Source organism: Gopherus flavomarginatus, chromosome 10 (genome assembly GCF_025201925.1).
Source record: "Gopherus flavomarginatus isolate rGopFla2 chromosome 10, rGopFla2.mat.asm, whole genome shotgun sequence".
Taxonomy (NCBI): Eukaryota; Metazoa; Chordata; order Testudines; family Testudinidae; genus Gopherus; species Gopherus flavomarginatus.
Window position 1 is genome coordinate 35,892,492 of NC_066626.1, and position 17,830 is coordinate 35,910,321.

The window sequence follows — 17,830 nt, forward strand, 5'->3', positions numbered from 1 at the left end:
TTTTTGGGGTTGTGGGTCAGACTCTAGGTCAGACCCTGGGTCTGTGTTGCAGCAGATTAGCGTGTCTGGCTCAACGAGACAGGGTTCTGAAGTCCCAAGCTGACAGGGAAAACGGCCTCAGAGGTAGTATCAGCACATCAGTCCCAAGGGGCTGTCTGTGACCCAAGCCATCACAGAATGATGAATCATTTTCCATAGGTTAGAGAACCTAGTCCAATATGGGATTTAAAGCTTATTTTTAATTGTCTTAAAACTCTTTTGAGCCATTAGGTACATGTTTTTTGTTTTGCCTGTCTATGAAAACAGCTGTCTTGGTGGCCATCACTTCTGACCAGGGGCGGCTCCAGGCCTCAGCATGCCAAGCGCGTGCTTGGGGCGGCATGCCGTGGGGGGGTGCTCTGACAGTCATCAGGAGGGCGACAGGCAGGCAGCCTTCAGTGGCATGCCTGCGGAGGGTCCGCTGGTCCCGCGGCTTTGGGAGGTCCACCGGAGCCGCAGGACCGGCGAACCCTCTGCAGGCATGCCTGTGGGAGGTCACCGGAGCCACGGGACTGGCAACTGACAGAGCGCCCCCCGCGGCATGACGCCGTGCTTAGGGCGGCGAAATGTCTAGAGCCCCCCCTGCTTCTGACTGCAGGGTGAGGGTTTTAATGTCAGATCCTGCCAGCTTTTCTGTGTTCTTCAAGGAAAAGATTTGATTACAACCACATCCTAAGTTTTTACCTAAAGTGTCTTCTGAATTTCACATCAACCAAACCATTCATCTCTTAGTTCTTTTTTTCCTGAAATCACATCAGAGTAGGCAAAAATCTTCCATATTTTGAATGTCAGAAGGACATTGTCCTTCCATTTGGACAGAACCAAACCATTCAGAAAGCCTCCCAAACTGTGTCAATTTGCAGACAGATCCAAAGGATCCACAATCTCCATTCAAAGACTCTTCAGGTGGATTTTTGGGTGTATTTATCTCATGTTATGAGACTGCCAACATTCAGCCTCCTTCTAGAGGGTGCAGTCTGTGTCTATGACGTTACTCAAGGATCTTCCTGTGACTGAAATTTGCAGAGCTGCCACCCTGTGCTTTTGGTTCATGCCTCTAGATCAGATGCTGCAGCTGGAAATGCAGTTCTGTGCTCAATACTAGACTCTGCTCCGAAGCACCCTTCTGCCTGTGGGAATATTGCTCAGGAATCACCTTAAGTGGAGCCCCTAGAGGAACATGGCTTGAAGTGCTTACTCATCTTATGCAGTAACTGGAACACTGAGATGTGTGTCCCTATGGGTGCTCTGTTACCCACCTCCTTTCCCTTTGCTTGGAATTTCCTTTGCAGGACTTTTCAGTAGAGAAGGAACTGAGGGCAGTTTGCCTGCGCTGCCCTATATATTCTCATTGCAGGGCAGGAGGATGTGTGAGGTGTGTGCGCAGGCTGAATGAGCACTACGGAAAATCTCTGATCAAAGGAACAGAGGTGCATGCACGCTTGGGATGAAGCACCCAGAGGGCAGTGAGGGGGAGCGGGACAGACACACGCCTCCAAGAACTCCAGTGAGGTGAATAACTTCTCCATTTTGCTTCTCATGGTGTTTGAATGTTACCAGTAGAAAAGAGCAAAAGGAAGAGCCCTACAGGCAGCTCATTAATAGCACCATCTACAGGAGCAAATTTCATGTCTCAGTTATAATCTTGATTTGTGCTTTTTGCTGTTTATCATGTTAACTTACAAGGGAAATAGCTCATTTGACTGGGGGGGGCTGGGCAATCAGAGTGCCAACCTTTATCTACCTCAGAGAAAGAGGGTCAATGATTTTTACAATGAACCTAGAGATTCACTTCAGCAAGGCCTTGAGGTTGTGAGTTTATTTAAGAAATTATTCAAACTGGAATAGAAGTAAACATTTTTCTGCTCTGTTACTAAGTTGTTGCTATTTCATACATGATTATGGCTTTACTTTGAGAGGTGCATACATAAAATTTTGTACCAAATGCCAAAGGTATTGGTTAATAAATATGCTATTTAAAACTTAATTAGGATAGCCTACACTACAGTGGCATGGCATTGTCTTGTATTAGTAGGGTCTGTGTTTAAGAATGAATTTAAATCTTCAACTGCAGAACAATAGATTTTGGGAACATGATAAAGGCAGTCCATTTCTAGTTCGAGACGTCTCTGACCAGTGGTTGGGACCAAAATACAATCCTGGCCTATTCAAGGAAGGAGTAGAAAGGCTCTAAACGTAACTCTGTCCAGACACCTTCTGCTTGAAGTCACCATAATGTGAGGAATCTGAAAAACAAGGAAACTAAATGCCAAAAAAAGTACAGAACTTCTGGGATGGGGGGAACTCTACTTAGTCTTTAAATTAAAGCATAATTTCTCCGATATATCTGAAACCGATTCTCAAATGTACATATGAACAAAATCTCTAAAACAAGTATAACACTCAAGAAGGTTCAGTTCTGTCAAGTATTTTTGCTTCGTGTTCCTATTGTGCCTATTCTAGTTGCTTAGCATCCAGGAGACCCTCAGTATTTTACGGGATAATTATCAAAAGTGATTCACTGTGCCAGACTGTTGCAATGATGAATGAAGAGCAGATCAGACCATTTACTGTAAATTTGTACAGTAAACATGCTGAGCCACTGTCATAGTAGTCTTTCTAGTTTTGCAGGGTACTCATTTTGAATTAACTAGTTTTAAAGTTACTATAGGCTTTTATAGAAAAAGAGATTTGTGATTAACATTTACTTCCTCCAGCATCAGGTTATTTTGTTCGTTTCCTTAATTTTGGTGATCATAGCTAATCTTGACAAGATTATATATCAACATTTGAAGAACTGAGCTTGATTTTCTATACTTCCTTTCAGTTTTAAGTGAAGATGAACATATACAGTAAACGTTCTTTAATAATTTTAGTCCTTTAATTTACATTCATCAAGACAAATGGGTTAGTAAGTGCTAATTTTTATTCCTAGAGTTTTCAAGGTTTTGATACTTGGAAAAGTCTTCAGTGCAAAAATATCTTTTTTCCTTGACATTGAAATAGCTTTATTATTAGCATTTATTGAGTCTCTTAGGGTATGGTATAGGCACTGTTTAAAATTCAAATGTTCAGGTGGGTGTTCAGATCTTTTGTGTTATTCCTTTTCAATCTTCGAAGTAAAGTGAGTGAAGAAAGGGCAGGGATCCTAATCAGCAATCGCAAGATGTAGCTAGCTTTAAGGATTGAACTAATGTCCCATTTAGGGTGAGAAGTAAAATTTTTAATTATGTCTCTTTCTGGCTTTGGAGATAATTTTTTCACTTAGTACAACTGAGCATAAGGCACTTTCATATTGAAAGCATTATGCTCAGCAGCTCCTCTAGTATTAATGCTGTTCCCTCGCAACTTTCTTGAACCCTTGTTACAATTGAATAACAAACTGTATTACATGTTTTCTGAATTTACACTTGAAGGCAATACTGCACAGAGCACATGTATGTGTAGGTATCACTATTAGAGAGCATGCATGTACAGATATTAATTTACTTTAGAATTTATTATGAATTTGTTCAAATCACACATTGCAGAGAATTACCAAAGAAACAGTTACTCTGCCTAGTAGTCCTCAGTTTTTACAGCTCAAGGTCAGACTCACTGTTACTGGCACATAATGCAGTAGGTGATGGTGACTAACTTGTTCCTACTGGTTATTCTTAGCTGTAGACTAATAAGCAGGTCAGAGCTTCAGTGGCCCCAGGATTAAGTGTCAGATTAAGATAATGAGCACACTCATTCAAGAAGACTATAAGGTCCTCTAGGTTTATTATAACTACTACCCTCAAATCAAGTCAAAAACACTTTATAAATATGTTTAGTTTTTTTTAAATGTAAAGCTTTCCCAGTATTCTCAAGGATGTTTGCTTTAAAAGTTTGATTCACCTGTAAAAATATCCAAATGCTATTTGTCTTGAAACCTTTTGTGCTTTTTTTTTTTCTTTTTTTAGGCTTTCCAAATAGGCCAAAGTCCCTAAAAGTATTTGTTAACCCAAACAGTCACAAAAGAGAAGCTACTCATGTTTATTATGAACAAGTTGCACCTCTCTTTAAGCTTGCTGACATCAAAACTGACGTCACAGGTAAGTTGCTTTTTGAACATGATTTAATTCTTTTTTTAAACTGATACGTAAGCAACCAAGACAACCTGAATTTACTGATAATCCTTATTGGCTTTATGTACAAGTAGTGCATTGAGATTTGAATTAAATGCAATATTACCCATTTGGTTTTATTTCATTTCACTGCTTTAGTTTTAGGAATTCCATTATTTATTGATTATATTTTTTATTTTTTATAGTTTTTCTACTTTAGGAATATTTTACACTTTGTATGGGGTTTTTTTACATTGCAGTTTGATTTATTAAAAAAGGAAAACTTGAATCTCACAAGGGTCTGATGATGTATGTTTATTTGTGGACTCTTCTTGAGTTATTAAACTTCCTATATAATCCTTGCCTTTCACAAGGCTGTTCTTGCTTTAACTCAAATCCTTGCTAGTTGGATCAAACCTGATCAGCTGAACAGATATAAATTTGCTGGGAATTTACAAAGCTACCATGCCATTGAAGATTTCTGGTGATGATTTAAACTACTACATTAGAGATTGCATGAACCAGGATATTATCTGAAACGACAAAATAATGTAGGAGTTTATGGTCTGGCTTTCCCAAGTTGTGGTAGTGGTGTTTTTTATTCATGGATCCATTCCTCCTTTTGACTGTTTTTATTCCCAGGCCGAAAGTACTAACCCCTTTTTTGTAGTCAATGGAGCAAATCCAGCTCCCTTCTCTGTAGCCCTCACACATGTGGGAGGTTGGGGAGAGAAAGATCTCACATAGCATGGAACACTATTTATGTATGAGTCACCTCTGCAATAAAGTACAAGGGGTGGGAGGAATGCTGCCCTGTGGATCTTCCCATTCTTCCTCCCCCAAAAGGGATTTTAAGTACATTGAAGTAAAATAGCTTCTGCTGAGTGTTCTGGCAAGCACTTTGTTACATGGGGAAGTCCCCTGAATTTCTCTCCAGTCCCTAGCCTGGTTGAACAGGCTGCACCCTGGGGTCTTGATCTTAGCTAAAGTGTTGATTACTTTTCCAGCACAACTTCAATTTCTATATTGTAAATTTTTCCAAAATTTTCAAGCGTACACTAATGCTACAAAAGCCGCATTATTACATTTCCATATTCCTGCCAGTCCCGGGCCATGGATAGACACTCACTGATGAGCAGGTTGTATTTGCTTAAAGGCCAAAAAGTTTTTGTTTTTTTTTTATTTTTACTTTTCAAATGTTTCTTCATATTTTTGGGGTAAATTTAGGTCATTTTTGGTGCTGTGCAAGATGATGCACATAACGTCTAAACAAATAAAAATATTTTATGAGTGTTTTTCTTTTGCCCTGCATTATGTCCCACATCAGATAGGTATGAGAAGTGCCTTTTCTGCCTTGAGGAAAATTACTCCATTCAGGGATCAGTGTTCTTTGGATGAAGTCAAGGAAAGAACTACTTATAGTTTCAGCCATTAGTTCCAAGAGGCCACAGGGGAGAAAGAGCCATAGTCTGGCAAGATATTGCCATTCGATCTGACTATATCCAAGTGGGGTAAGCATCTCCAAATCCTAGGAGTTGTCAGAATTATAGGGTATCTTGGATGCAGTCAGATCACTTGTCTGCACTGGGGTGCTTGCTGGACTTGTCTAGTCAAATCGCCTGACTCAGCAGTCTCCAGAGACTTGATGGAAGCCCTGTTGGATGATGTGAAACAGTCATCTGTAAAGAACCTCAATTGTTTCTCCCAGGGGACTTGTCAGACTAGTTCCTTCCAGTATTGTCTATGGAATTATCTTCCACTCAGCAGAGTGTGGGTGAGTGTGTTGGTACTATTAGGAATCTAGGGTCTGGCTCAAGCTCTTTTTCTCAAAGGATCCAGGATGTATACAGTTGCTGCTGGATCCAAATTTAGTGTGGTGGACTTCTTAGCCCTGATAAGCTGATTTCATTCCATACTGCTGCAGTTCCACACACAGAGGACTCTGATTAATAATATAGGAAAATATTTGGTGCTTCAGGTGTCTCCTTCTACAGATACATAATATATTTTTGTGTAAGTATTGTAGATTATGAGGCCCTATGATCTTCTGCCTTCTGCATCGGTGGTCTCTTAGTGAAAGGTAGTGAAAAGAGGCATAGGTGTCCTCCACCCAGGAAGTCTCTTCCATAGAAGAGGAAGGATTCTGCAGTGATTCTTTAGCTTCCTCCACCTGAGGCCTCTGGATAGGAGGTAATACCTGATCTAGAATCAGATGCGCACTCAGGAAGTGGATAAACCAGTCATAGCAACCCCTTTGCTTCATCCCTTGCTGTAGTTGTCTTAAAGCTTCTTCTTCTTTTCGAGCTGACACAAAGACCTCCAGGACAGAGTGTATGGAATAGCTTGTATCTTTACCCAGTTAGATGAATGAAGTATCTGATGTCTTGTAGCTCCAAGACAAAGTAGCACTCCAAATCCATGAAGGTTTGCTGGAACCAGTTAAATTAATTTGTAACCACCCTGTATTGGATCTAGGAAGTCTGATTCTTTATACTTAGTCTCTAAAAAAGGATTTGAATTTTTTTTTCAGTACACGAGTACTTCAAAATCCATCTACAAATACGTTTTCTATAAAGTAGAGAGGAACTAAGAATTGTTAGTGAGAGAAATATTTATTATTTGTATAGCACCCAAGGTTCCAATCAGTATCTCGGCCCCCATTGTAGAGGTTCTGTGCACTTATTAAAAAGATAGTCTTCTTCCCAAGAGTTCACAATCTAGGTTACACCCTTGATCTATGGAATGTAAGGCTTGAGAGAATTGCACCTGCTTCCTAATTGCCAGTTATTGCTCCATAAGTTTACTTTTTGACTATGCACTTGACTTCTGTAGGATGGCTTTGTGGAGACAGTGCATTTGGGGAGTTTTACCATTGACTTCATTGAGATCAGGATTTCACCTTTGGAGAATGAGTTTTTTTTCCTTTTTCTACTGTCTGTCACATATGTCTCGAGGGCTAGGGAAAACATAGCTTTCTCACTTGTCTTTTTTCCTACTTTTCCATAAGAAAAGATTGTCATACCTGTCCTTTTCAGACATCCTTTGACTATGTCTAACTTCTGCCCTGAGACACTTGCTAGGGATGCTGTGATAAAGATTCTAGACACCATTAATGACTGCTTCTTGTAGTAGCTAGTCCTGGAATTCTAGATTTAGTCCTAAGTGGAGCACAGGATCTGGTCCAAGAGGTGGATATAGATGAACCACTTGGTAATCGCAACCATAATATAATTAAATTTAACATCTTTGTGGGGCAGGGGCGGGGGGAAATACCAAAGAAGCCCACCAAAGTAGCATTTAACTTCAGAAAGGGGAACTACAGAAAAATGAGGAAGCTAATTAAATAGAAATTAAAAGGAACAGTCACAAAGGTGAAATGCCTGCAAGCTGCATGGAAACCACAACAGAGGCTCATATTAAATGTTTAGCCCAAATTTGAAAAATAGCCCAAAATTTAAAAAAATAAGAGGATCAAAGAATGCCACTGTGGCTAAAGAACAGCGTAAAAAGGTGGTTAGAGGCAAAAAGGCATCCTTTAAGAACTTGAAGTCAGATCCTACCAAGGAAGATAAAAAGTAGCATAAACTCTGGCTAGTCAAGTGTAGAAGTATAATTAGGGAGGCCAAAAAAAAAATAATCAAAAACTGCAATTTTTTTTTAAAGTACATCAGAAGCAGGAAGCCTGACAAACTATCAGTGAGGCCACTGGACAATTGAGGTGCTAAAGGAGCACTGAGGGAAGACAAAGCCATTGCAAAGGAGCTAAATGAATTCTTTGCATCATTCTTCACTGCAGAGGATGTGAGGGAGATTCTCACAACTGAACCATTCTTTTAGGTGACAAATCTGAGAAACTGTCCCAGATGGAGGTGGTGATAAAGAAAATAAGGAAATTTTGGAACAAATTGGTAAAATTAAACAGTAATAAGTCACCAGGACCAGATGGTATTCATCTAAAAGCTCTGAAGGAACTCAAATATGAAATCGCAGGACTATTAACTGTAGTCTGTGTGACAAAGTTCCTCCTCTACCTTGGTGTGGGTCCTGTGCTTATTGGCAGATTTGCTCACCTCAGTGATCTTCCCTACAGTCTGGATCAACTTCTCCTGTGTCTGATCAGGAGTTGGGAGGTTTCAGGGGAACCCGAGCCTGCCCTCTACTCCGGGTTCCAGCCCAGGGCCCTGTGGATTGCAGCTGTCTATAGTGCCTCTTGTAACAGCTGTATGACAGCTACAACTCCCTGGGCTACTTCCCCAAGGCCTCCTCCAAACACCTTCTTTATCCTCACCACAGGACCTTCCTCCTGGTGTCTGATAACGCTTGTACTCCTTAGTCCTCCAGCAGCACACCCTCTCACTCAGCTCCTTGTGCCTCTTGCTCCCAGCTCTTCTCACACACTTCCTCTCCTCTGGCTCCTCCTTGCCTGACTGGAGTGAGCTCCTTTTTAAACCCAGGTGCCCTGATTAGCCTGCCTTGATTGGCTGCAGGTAATCTAATAAGCCTATCTGCCTTAATTGGTTCTAGCAGGTTCCTGATTACTCTAGTGCAGCCCCTGCTCTGGTCACTCAGGGAACAGAAAACTACTCATCCAGTGACCAGTATATTTACCCTCTACCAGACTCCTGCATCCCACTGGCCTGGGTCTGTCGCATCTGTAACGTATCATTTAAATCCGCTTCTGTAGAAGATGACTGGATGCCAATTTTAAAAAAAGGCTCCAGAGGTGATCCTGGCAATTACAAGCTGGTAAGCATAACTTCAGAGGAACTACAACAGAAGACAAGTGAGGAAACAGTAGACAAGTTCCTGTTATTCTCCCAAAATAGTTGTCAGTCATGTTTCCTCTTCGTTTCCTTCTCAGATGTCTTCTAAGATATTGCCATTAAGATCCCAATATGTGTGGTGTTGTAGGTCCGGGCATGGAAGGACAAATTTAATCCTATTGTAAATTTACTTTCTGTGAGTGGGTTGATTCAGCACAAATACTATTATGAAGGGATTTGGTTCCTGAAAGGAAAGGATATGTTTTATTCTTTACAGTAGGGAGATACAAAAACTTAACTGGATTTATTTAATTTCGAAGGAATCATATGGGGAATGTAGAGAAGTCATTGCTACAGGGAGTAAAAATCCACCAATCTGATTGGCCATTTTTTTCTGTCTATTTGTTCTAGAAGGGAGAGAGAGAAACCCGGAATCTGTATTGCCAGTCAGAAGAGAGCAAATTTACAGGCAGGTGGGATTAAAATTTTTCATACTCCAAACAGTTTTACATTTTCAGATATTAATTATTTTTCATATGTCACTATTAATATGTTTCATACCTTATGCACATGTAAGAGGACAGGTTACTGCACCAAAGAACTTACAATTTAAGGGCCCAAACCTGCTCCTATTAAAGTAAATGAAAACAGGATCACTTCCCAGACTAGACAAAATATAGACAGATGGCCTTATCAGGCAGTGGTTACTCCTGTGAGTAGTCCCATGATTTCACTGAGATTGCACATGTAAGAATGCTAGGAGCAGGACCAAAAGTTAGGCAAAAGAATGTAATAGAACAATAATGTGGTTGGGTTTGTGTATAATGTTAGTGCCAATATTTGTGTTTGTTTTAAAAATAATTTTATTTATAATGTAAGTTCAACTAAAGAAATAGGAGGTGAGGCATGGAACACACATAGATGAGTAGAAACTAATTTTCTTGTATACTGGTAATTAGTTAACAATAGCATTTTGACTTTTCTTAGCCTCAATTTTTAAGAAAAAAATATCTAGCTTCATACAAGTTCTAGTTATCATTTAAACATTTGTATAATCTGTAACAGATATATTGAAATAACAAGGTAAGACAGTAATGAAGAGTAACTATGAATATTTTTAACCATTTAATGTGCACAGGTCTGACTAACCATCTTTCATCTAGCTGGTTTCTGCCTCAGCTGCTTTTTTTAAAAAATGCAAATAAACAGAGGGTATGTTTTTTAACTTTTTAAAAGGGTAATATTATCACTAGTCTATTAACACTGTTTGTGCAATAGCTACAAAGTTTTTTCTCTAAACCAAATAATCTGCTAATAGCAAAGTTTATACAAAAGCTTTTGTAGATATGTTAGTTAATAGGAAATGAAACTAAGCACCATTGTAATGACATTAACCACCTATTTCTCTTACTAACAAGAGAATAGTTTTAAATTATTCCTGATTTTTTATTATTTAAAATCCTGTCTGAACTAACTAAAAACATTATTCTGAAGGCAGTTCTGCTTTGGCAATATCCAGGGTACTGCAAGGTTTATTAGCTGCCTAACACTCCACCTACAGGAAAACTGGGAAAATTACATGACAGTTCTATAAACGTTAGTGTAGAACAGGGGTCAGCAACCTTTCAGAAGTGGTGTGTGGAATCTTCATTTATTCACTTTAATTTAAGGTTTCATGTGCTGGTAATACATTTTAATGTTTTTTAGAAGGTTTCTCTCTATAAGTCTGTATATTATATAACTAAACTATTATTCTATTGTAAAATAAGGTTTTCAAAATACTTAAGAAGCTTCATTTAAAATTAAATTAAAACATTGATCGTATGCCGCCGGCCCCCTCAGCCCGCTGCTGGTCTGGGGTTCTGATCACCTAGGCCGGCAGCGGGCTGAGCGCAGCCTGCGGCTGGGACCCCAGCTGCAAGGGTCCGGCAGCCATAACCCCAGACCAGCTGCGGGCTGTGCAGGGCCGGTGGCTCAGCCCACTGCCACTCAGGGGTCCCATCCGTCGGCTCCTGCCAGCTGGGTTCCCAGATGCCAGACCCGCCCAGCCCGCTGCCGGTCTGGGGTCCCAGCCCTGCCCACATACAGTGGGTACCTACCTTCTCCCTGGTTCTGGCCCATTCTCTTCCTCTCTCTAAACTGAGCTGAGGGTGGGAGTGCACTGAGCACAGGGCTGGGGGTGAAGGAGCAGGCTGGGGGTTGGCCAGGAGCTAGAATGAGGGAAGGGGCTCAGGGTTGCAGCAGGAGGTTTGGGTGTGGAGCGCTTACCTGGGCAGCTCCCATTTGGTGCAAGGGGTGCAGGTGGGAATGTGTGTGTGGGGGTGCAGGAGCTCCCGTTTGGTGCTTGGGGAGATGCATAGGGTGTGGGGGGGGGGGCTAGGTATGCGGAGGAGGTGCAAGAGTCAGGGCAGAGGGCTGGAGGCATGTGAGGGGGCTGCAGGTGTCAGGGCATGGGTTGTGGGAGGTGAAGGAGTCAAGCAGAGGGCTGTGTGTGTGTGAGGGGAGTACAGGGCTCCAGGAAGGGACCTGGGGTGTGTGTGGGGCACAGGGCTGAGGGCACAGGGCTGGGTGTATGTGAGGGTGGGGTCAGGGCAGGGGGCTGGGTGTGTGTGTGGGGGGGGTCAGGGCAGAGGGCGCAGGGGCCTTGGGGGGTGCAAGGCTGCAGGACAGAGGGCTGTGTGTGTGTGAGTGGGGGTCAGGGTAGAGGGCTGTGTGGGAGGGGGTCAGGGCAGAGGGCTGAGCGCAGCCTGCGGCTGGGACCCCAGCTGGCAAGGGTCCGGCAATGGTGTGGGCTGAGGCTGTGGGGTGCTCACGGCAGGGGGCTGGAGGGGATATGCCCCTATTCCTTCCCCCTCCCCTTCCCCGCAGCCCTGTCCCTGCCTCTTCTCTGCCTCTGCTGGGAGCAGTGAGCATGCTGACTCCACTCTTCCCCGAACCCTTCACTTGCAAGGGCAATCAGCTGATCGGCCAGCAGGGAGGGAGGGATGGAGAGGAGGAGGAGGGGCAGGAAGCCAGCAGGCTGCAGGAAGAGGCAGGGTTGCTGGTAGGACCAAGCTTCTGCCCCCTACCCCCGCGGGAGGGAGCGGAGGGTGGAGAAGAGCGTGCCGGGTCGGGCAGGATTTTTAATGACACACTGCTGCCTACTGGGACTCCGGCTGTCTTTGGCATGTGTGCCATAGGTTGCTGACCCCTGGTATAGAAATACACATTTATTTGTACATTTAGAACAGTTTTAATTGGGAATGAATAAAAGTTTCGGTAGTGTTCACTTGTATTCTTTTTAGAAGTTTACGTACCTCACTAATAGCAATGTTAACGTCCTTTCAAATAATGGCTTTGGATTTTGTTGAGTGGTAAGGTTATGTGCCATAGTTCACATATATACTGTAATATTACGTACTTAGAAAAAACATTGTTTTCTGAAATCTTCAAAGAATCCTCTGTGCTAAGAATTCAGTCTGCATTCATTATAAATTAACAGCTACATACATTCATCTTTAAAACTTAAAACACATTGTTCAAAAGTGTCATACAGTGACCGTGAACCTCTGAAGTGACATAAGAATGTGGGTAGTTAGTACAGTAAAAATTACAATATTTTAATGTATATTTTGTTTTCTCTCTCACCCCCAAACAATAAAAAATATTTTAATAATCTTTTCAGAATGGTTGTAGAGAGTTATTTTATACAGAACAGAATATAGGAAAGTAGCTGGCATTACCTATGCCTGTAGATATTCAAATTTTTTGCTGGTGGAAAATAATACAAAACATTCCTCAGAAATTTGGATATTTTATTGCTATTTATAATACTAATATTAAATTAGTGTTTTTTCTTCCATATATTTTGAAGCACACCGGAGATTACCTTTTAATTCTAATTTCTGTAGTAATATATTGTATATAGTAATACTATATTTTATATAGTAACGTATTTTTAGGAATCTGACTGTGTGGGTATGAGAGAGAGAGAGAGGGATACTCAACCTCTTCCCTACTATATCACACACATGCTTGAGAATGTGATATAGGTAAATGAGTAAATTGCAATGTAACATGTACCACTGCTCATTATCTTACTCTTTTCTTTATCCACCTTTTCTGGGAAAGGTTAGTATTATAGTGTCAAATCATTTAAAACTGATACATTGTTATAACGTTTAGCTGCAAAGCAAACTATAAAATAACATGTTGGTAGGGCTTGTATAAAATTACACAGTCAGAGCCAGCGCTAGGCATAAGCAGACTAAGCAATTGCTTAGGGCCCCAAGCAGCTCAAGCCCCTTTTAGTTGCCATGCCAAGTATGTGTTGGAGGGGGGAAATATTCCTACTTAGGGCCCCCGGTGGGCTAGCTGAGAGTCCAATACAGCTGAAAACTTGCACTTTTTATTGACTGTAAAGTAAATAAAGTTTGTCAGAGGACTTCAGCTTTTTTCTCCAAGTATTAGCACCAGTTAATCTGTTGCTCCACATTAGCAGTTGTAATCCTATTGGGCTTAGTCTGTAGCTAAGGAATCAGTATTTATACATGTCATGCTGAACTGTCCCACATATTGAAAGGCCAAAACAATTTGCTCACTGTCTTTTTTGTCTTTATCTTCATTGTAGGGATTATTCTTGAACCCTGTGGGCTACTTGAGATATGGGGCTCCGGTAGCTATGAATATGTGGCTTTAAAATAAGAGCTGAATGTTGGGGAGCTGTCAGGCAACAAATCTAGGTTTTGCTGCCTGATCCAGTGATTAGTTTGCTCAGATGCACTCTTAGTAAGGTTCACCAAAGAAGCGGTCATGTGATAGTGCTCTAATGAGTTCAGAGGCATGTGGAGTTTCTTTATGAACAGTGTTTCACAGCTTTTGGTTCTTGATAGTGATTAGATATTCTTTTCTAGGTACACTGCCTCTTTAAATCTTGAACCACTTCCATAAGGTCAAAAAAGTCAGATGAAACATTTTTGCCTTGGAATTTGCTGGTTTGTTGAAATCTAAATGTTTCATGAACTGCTCCTGACCTGGGGCTCCATTCCCTTTTGCAAAGAATTTTGGAATTTTTGATTTTCATCTGAAATGGAGCAAACTTTCTCTGCCCAGCTCTAGTTTGCAAGTGCAGTCTTTAGACAAGCTTCTCTGTGCCAGCCTTGGACCGTATTCTTTCGTTACACCTCCTGTTTAGAGTAGGATCCATTAGGAAAGCAATTCTGTGCCTTGTCCTTGGATTTCTACTGGAAACACCAGATACCTGATCCCTTTCCCGGAAGAGCTCAAAATAGATGCCACCTACCTCTGCTGTTTTGCTTTCATTAAGCTTTTAGGTATCTTGGGAACTCTCCTCCTAATGCATCATTGCGAGAATTGCGACCAGCAGAGTTTGCATATTGTTCCCTGATTTGAACCCAAGAGGGGAAAAGAGAACTGTGTTCTCAAGAGAGGATGTTTGCTCTGAAATTCACTTCCTTCACTGGCTCAGCAATAAACAAAATTTCTCATTCTTCAGAGTGTGCTTCATGGTCTTTTTGTTCATCCATATGTTTGACTGAAAGAAGTGGCTTGAATGTATTGAGTCGTGTGTGCTGTGTGTGTTTTGTGTAATCTCTTTGTGAGTTGATTTCATTGTAAATGGATGTATATTACACTAAGAGGCCTCTGAGTACATTTTAACAAATCAAAAGAAAAAGAAATAAAAACAATCTAATTTAGCATAGCAAGCATACCATTTTTATTTTTTCCAGCACTGTCATAAGTTGTCTAAAAGTTGCCATGTTCATTTAAAAAGTTCTGGGGTAGCCCTATTATTCATATGGTTACAGAGGATGATTTTTTTTAATCACCGTGAAATAGTAATGATATAATGTTTGAGCCTTTTTACATCTTCACATCAAAAGCAATGTATTTGCCAACTGTGTTATGTTAGTTGCTTTTATTTTTCATGTACTATAGCTGTTGTTGAGGCGATTTAAATTCCCACCTGAAAGAACAAAGAAGCTGAATGCACCAGTGCCTTAATATTAAGCTTTTTTTTTTTTTCTAGGAATACTTCTTTATGAAGCTAATATTGTGCAAAATGCTAGAAGACTGTTTGTGGTCATGCAACAATTATGCTTCAGCAGCAAAATTGTAATTCACTCTTTGATTTCAAGATAGCATACTAATTCAAATTCTCCCTTGGTATGCTAACCTAGTGTATAGTTACAAGAACTTGTTACTGCGGAAATTCATTAGCAATGCTGAATGATAGTTCTCTGCCGATGTTCATTCTGTTATTGTAACTAATATGAAAAATGTATTGTAATATGTAATTAATGACTGCAAATTACATTGCTTTCTATATCTATTTCAAATTAAATAAATATCGAAGAGTATAAATATTCAGTATACGTATTAGTTCAAAGCTTTCCATTCATGTCAGCAGCATCTGAGTGGTCAATAGAAATATTACAATATAATGTTGGGGTAGATAATACTGGAGGATATGGAATCATTATTTTAGACACCAAAACTAATATTTTTAACAATATCCAGAAACATTGGAGAAAAAGTTTGAACTGTACTAGCACCAGGCCAGACAAGCATGAAAGATTAATGTAATCTTGCATATCCTGATGCACATTCTTACACAAAAAATCCATCTGCAAGTGTCATGTCAGTCAGCAGAAATCTTTGATGGGTGGATGCAGCTGGGCTGTCTCTTCTGGCAAAGCTGCCCTGGAAAATGCTAAATGTGGTTATGATGCTTTGTGCCATCTGTAGTATGCCAGTTTATCCTGTCTTCATTGGCATTTTCAGTACTACACAGGGCATCAACAATCACAGAGACAGCAATGTAGAGTGACAGATTCATTTCCTCCAGAGGCTACCAGACTCTGGTGTATACATGTACCACCTTGCTCCTTGTGTTATATTCTGTTGTCACTGGTATTTGATTTTATTTCATATTTCTATGTTTAACTCAGATTTTTAGTTAAGCAGCTTGCATATTCTAACATGGTCAATTGAATGTGGTTAGTATTTAGATAATTTACTTCTATCTGATGGTAGGCTTAAACTTTTCCTATATGCCAACTGTGCCATTACAGAAACTTGTATTTTTGACCTATGAACAAATATTGCTCATCCTATGAATTTGAAAACACCAGCTTTAAATTAGAAACTGGCTAGGTATCAGATACCACCAAATAATTTCTGTAATAGAGGATGATTTTGACCTTTTATTTATAAAGTTGTTAAACTTTCAAGCCTTTTAATGCATTTAATGATCAAAATATAAGCAAATGTAAATTCTGACTTATTACTTTATATTCATATGAGAGTGATAAAAATAAATTGTTTGAAGTTAGTTCTTAACTTTCAGTATTAATTATTAAAATCTTTTTCACAGTAACTGAATATGAAGGACATGCTCTCTCATTGCTTAAGGAATGTGAACTCCACACATTTGATGGGTAAGTTTGGTATTATTAGTTTTGCTTTTTATTGTGAGGCGTCTAATAATAATCACATAGGGCTCGTCTAAACAAGCACTTAGTTCACAACAAGCTGGGGTGTAAGTCTACCCTGTACTGTCCTACTGTTCCATGGACCCTGCTGCCATGCACTAAAAGTTTCCTAGAGTGCTTTGAACTACCCCCTTTGAAAGCTCCCGGAGATACAATTTTAGTTAATTTATAGAATGCCTGCTGGTAAAGTTTTAGGTCCTAGCCTGTTTTCAAGTACATATTTGGGCCAAATAGATTAGTTCTGTTCTAAAATTTGGTGCCCGATGTGATTATTTCTTTTGTTTTAAAAAATTATCTTAGTAATTTTAAATTTCATATTCTTTATTGATTATTGATATGTAGTAATCCATAACTCTCTTGCACAGGCCTAATCCCCCACCCCTCAAATAAACATTAAAGGCTTCTCAGATCATTTTCTCAGAACTGCTATTCTTTAAACTCATAGATTTTTTTCAAACAAATGGTTCTTAATGTGAAGTTCAATACTTTTCTCTTAAATGTTAAACTTGAAAAAAATTTTCCGTAAAACTCCTAAAAAGTGACTCAAATATTAATAGAAATTATATGGACCCAATCCTATCACCTTTGACGTCAGTAGTACTGTTTTTTGACATGAGCAGGAATAGTGCTATATAGCTTAATCAGTGAATTTGGATCCATGGTGAGGATGTGAGGTTCTGCACACAGGAGTTTAGCCTATTATTTAAATGTGTGAGCTTGTATTAATGATATCTGTCTATGCCACTTAAATGAAAGCTGCTTTGAGGTTTTCATTGTAAAACTAGAATTTCCAACATTTTAATCAGAATTGATGCATTATGTAAAATATATAGATAAGCCTCTTCAGGATTTAAATTAAATATTATAATGTTTCGTAGGATGCCCTCATTGCATGTTTGATCAAATACAATAATGTCTATATTCATTGTAGTGCTATATAACATGGAAGTATAATGGTTATTTTTACAGCCTTATTTTGAATTTGTATTTTCTTTTACTTTTTCCAGTGATCCATACAAGAAGATTTAAATTATGCCTTGTAAACCTCAATAGTAGTTTCAGAACAGTTCTATCTCTCTTCCTTGATATTAGCTTAACGATATAGCCATTTGCAAAGATAGTATTTATATTTTCACCTTCTGGTACATTTGCTTCCTAACCCACAAAGGGAGGCCCTTCTAATTTGTGGTTGAGGCATGTTGGTGTGAGGCAACCTATACCTATACAAGACTACACCAGATTGTGCTACCTATAGAAGACTTCCATTTTCTGTCAAATCTTTCCCCTTCATGAGAATTTGTTTTTCTTAATTAATGGAAGGATTTTAAAATGTATGGGAAGACAAAAACCAAAAACGTATGAATTGCTAAACCCTCTACATTAAAAAAAGTGTTACTAAAATTACTCAAAGATCTATTTTTACATTTTGCAATCTCTTTGACCA

The 17,830-nt window shown here is 39.8% G+C and overlaps 1 protein-coding gene across 4 annotated transcripts in view; it reads left to right on the forward strand.

Moving 5' to 3' along the window:
- The window catches only part of CERKL (ceramide kinase like), a 101,802-nt gene that overhangs the window by 60,909 nt on the left and 23,063 nt on the right, over positions 1-17,830 (forward strand). For all 4 annotated transcript variants that reach the window (XM_050916417.1, XM_050916420.1, XM_050916419.1 and 1 more), the window contains exons 3-4: positions 3,987-4,118; positions 16,269-16,332. In XM_050916417.1, the coding sequence (XP_050772374.1) occupies positions 3,987-4,118; positions 16,269-16,332 (196 nt within the window). The remainder of the gene's footprint in view (positions 1-3,986; positions 4,119-16,268; positions 16,333-17,830) is intronic.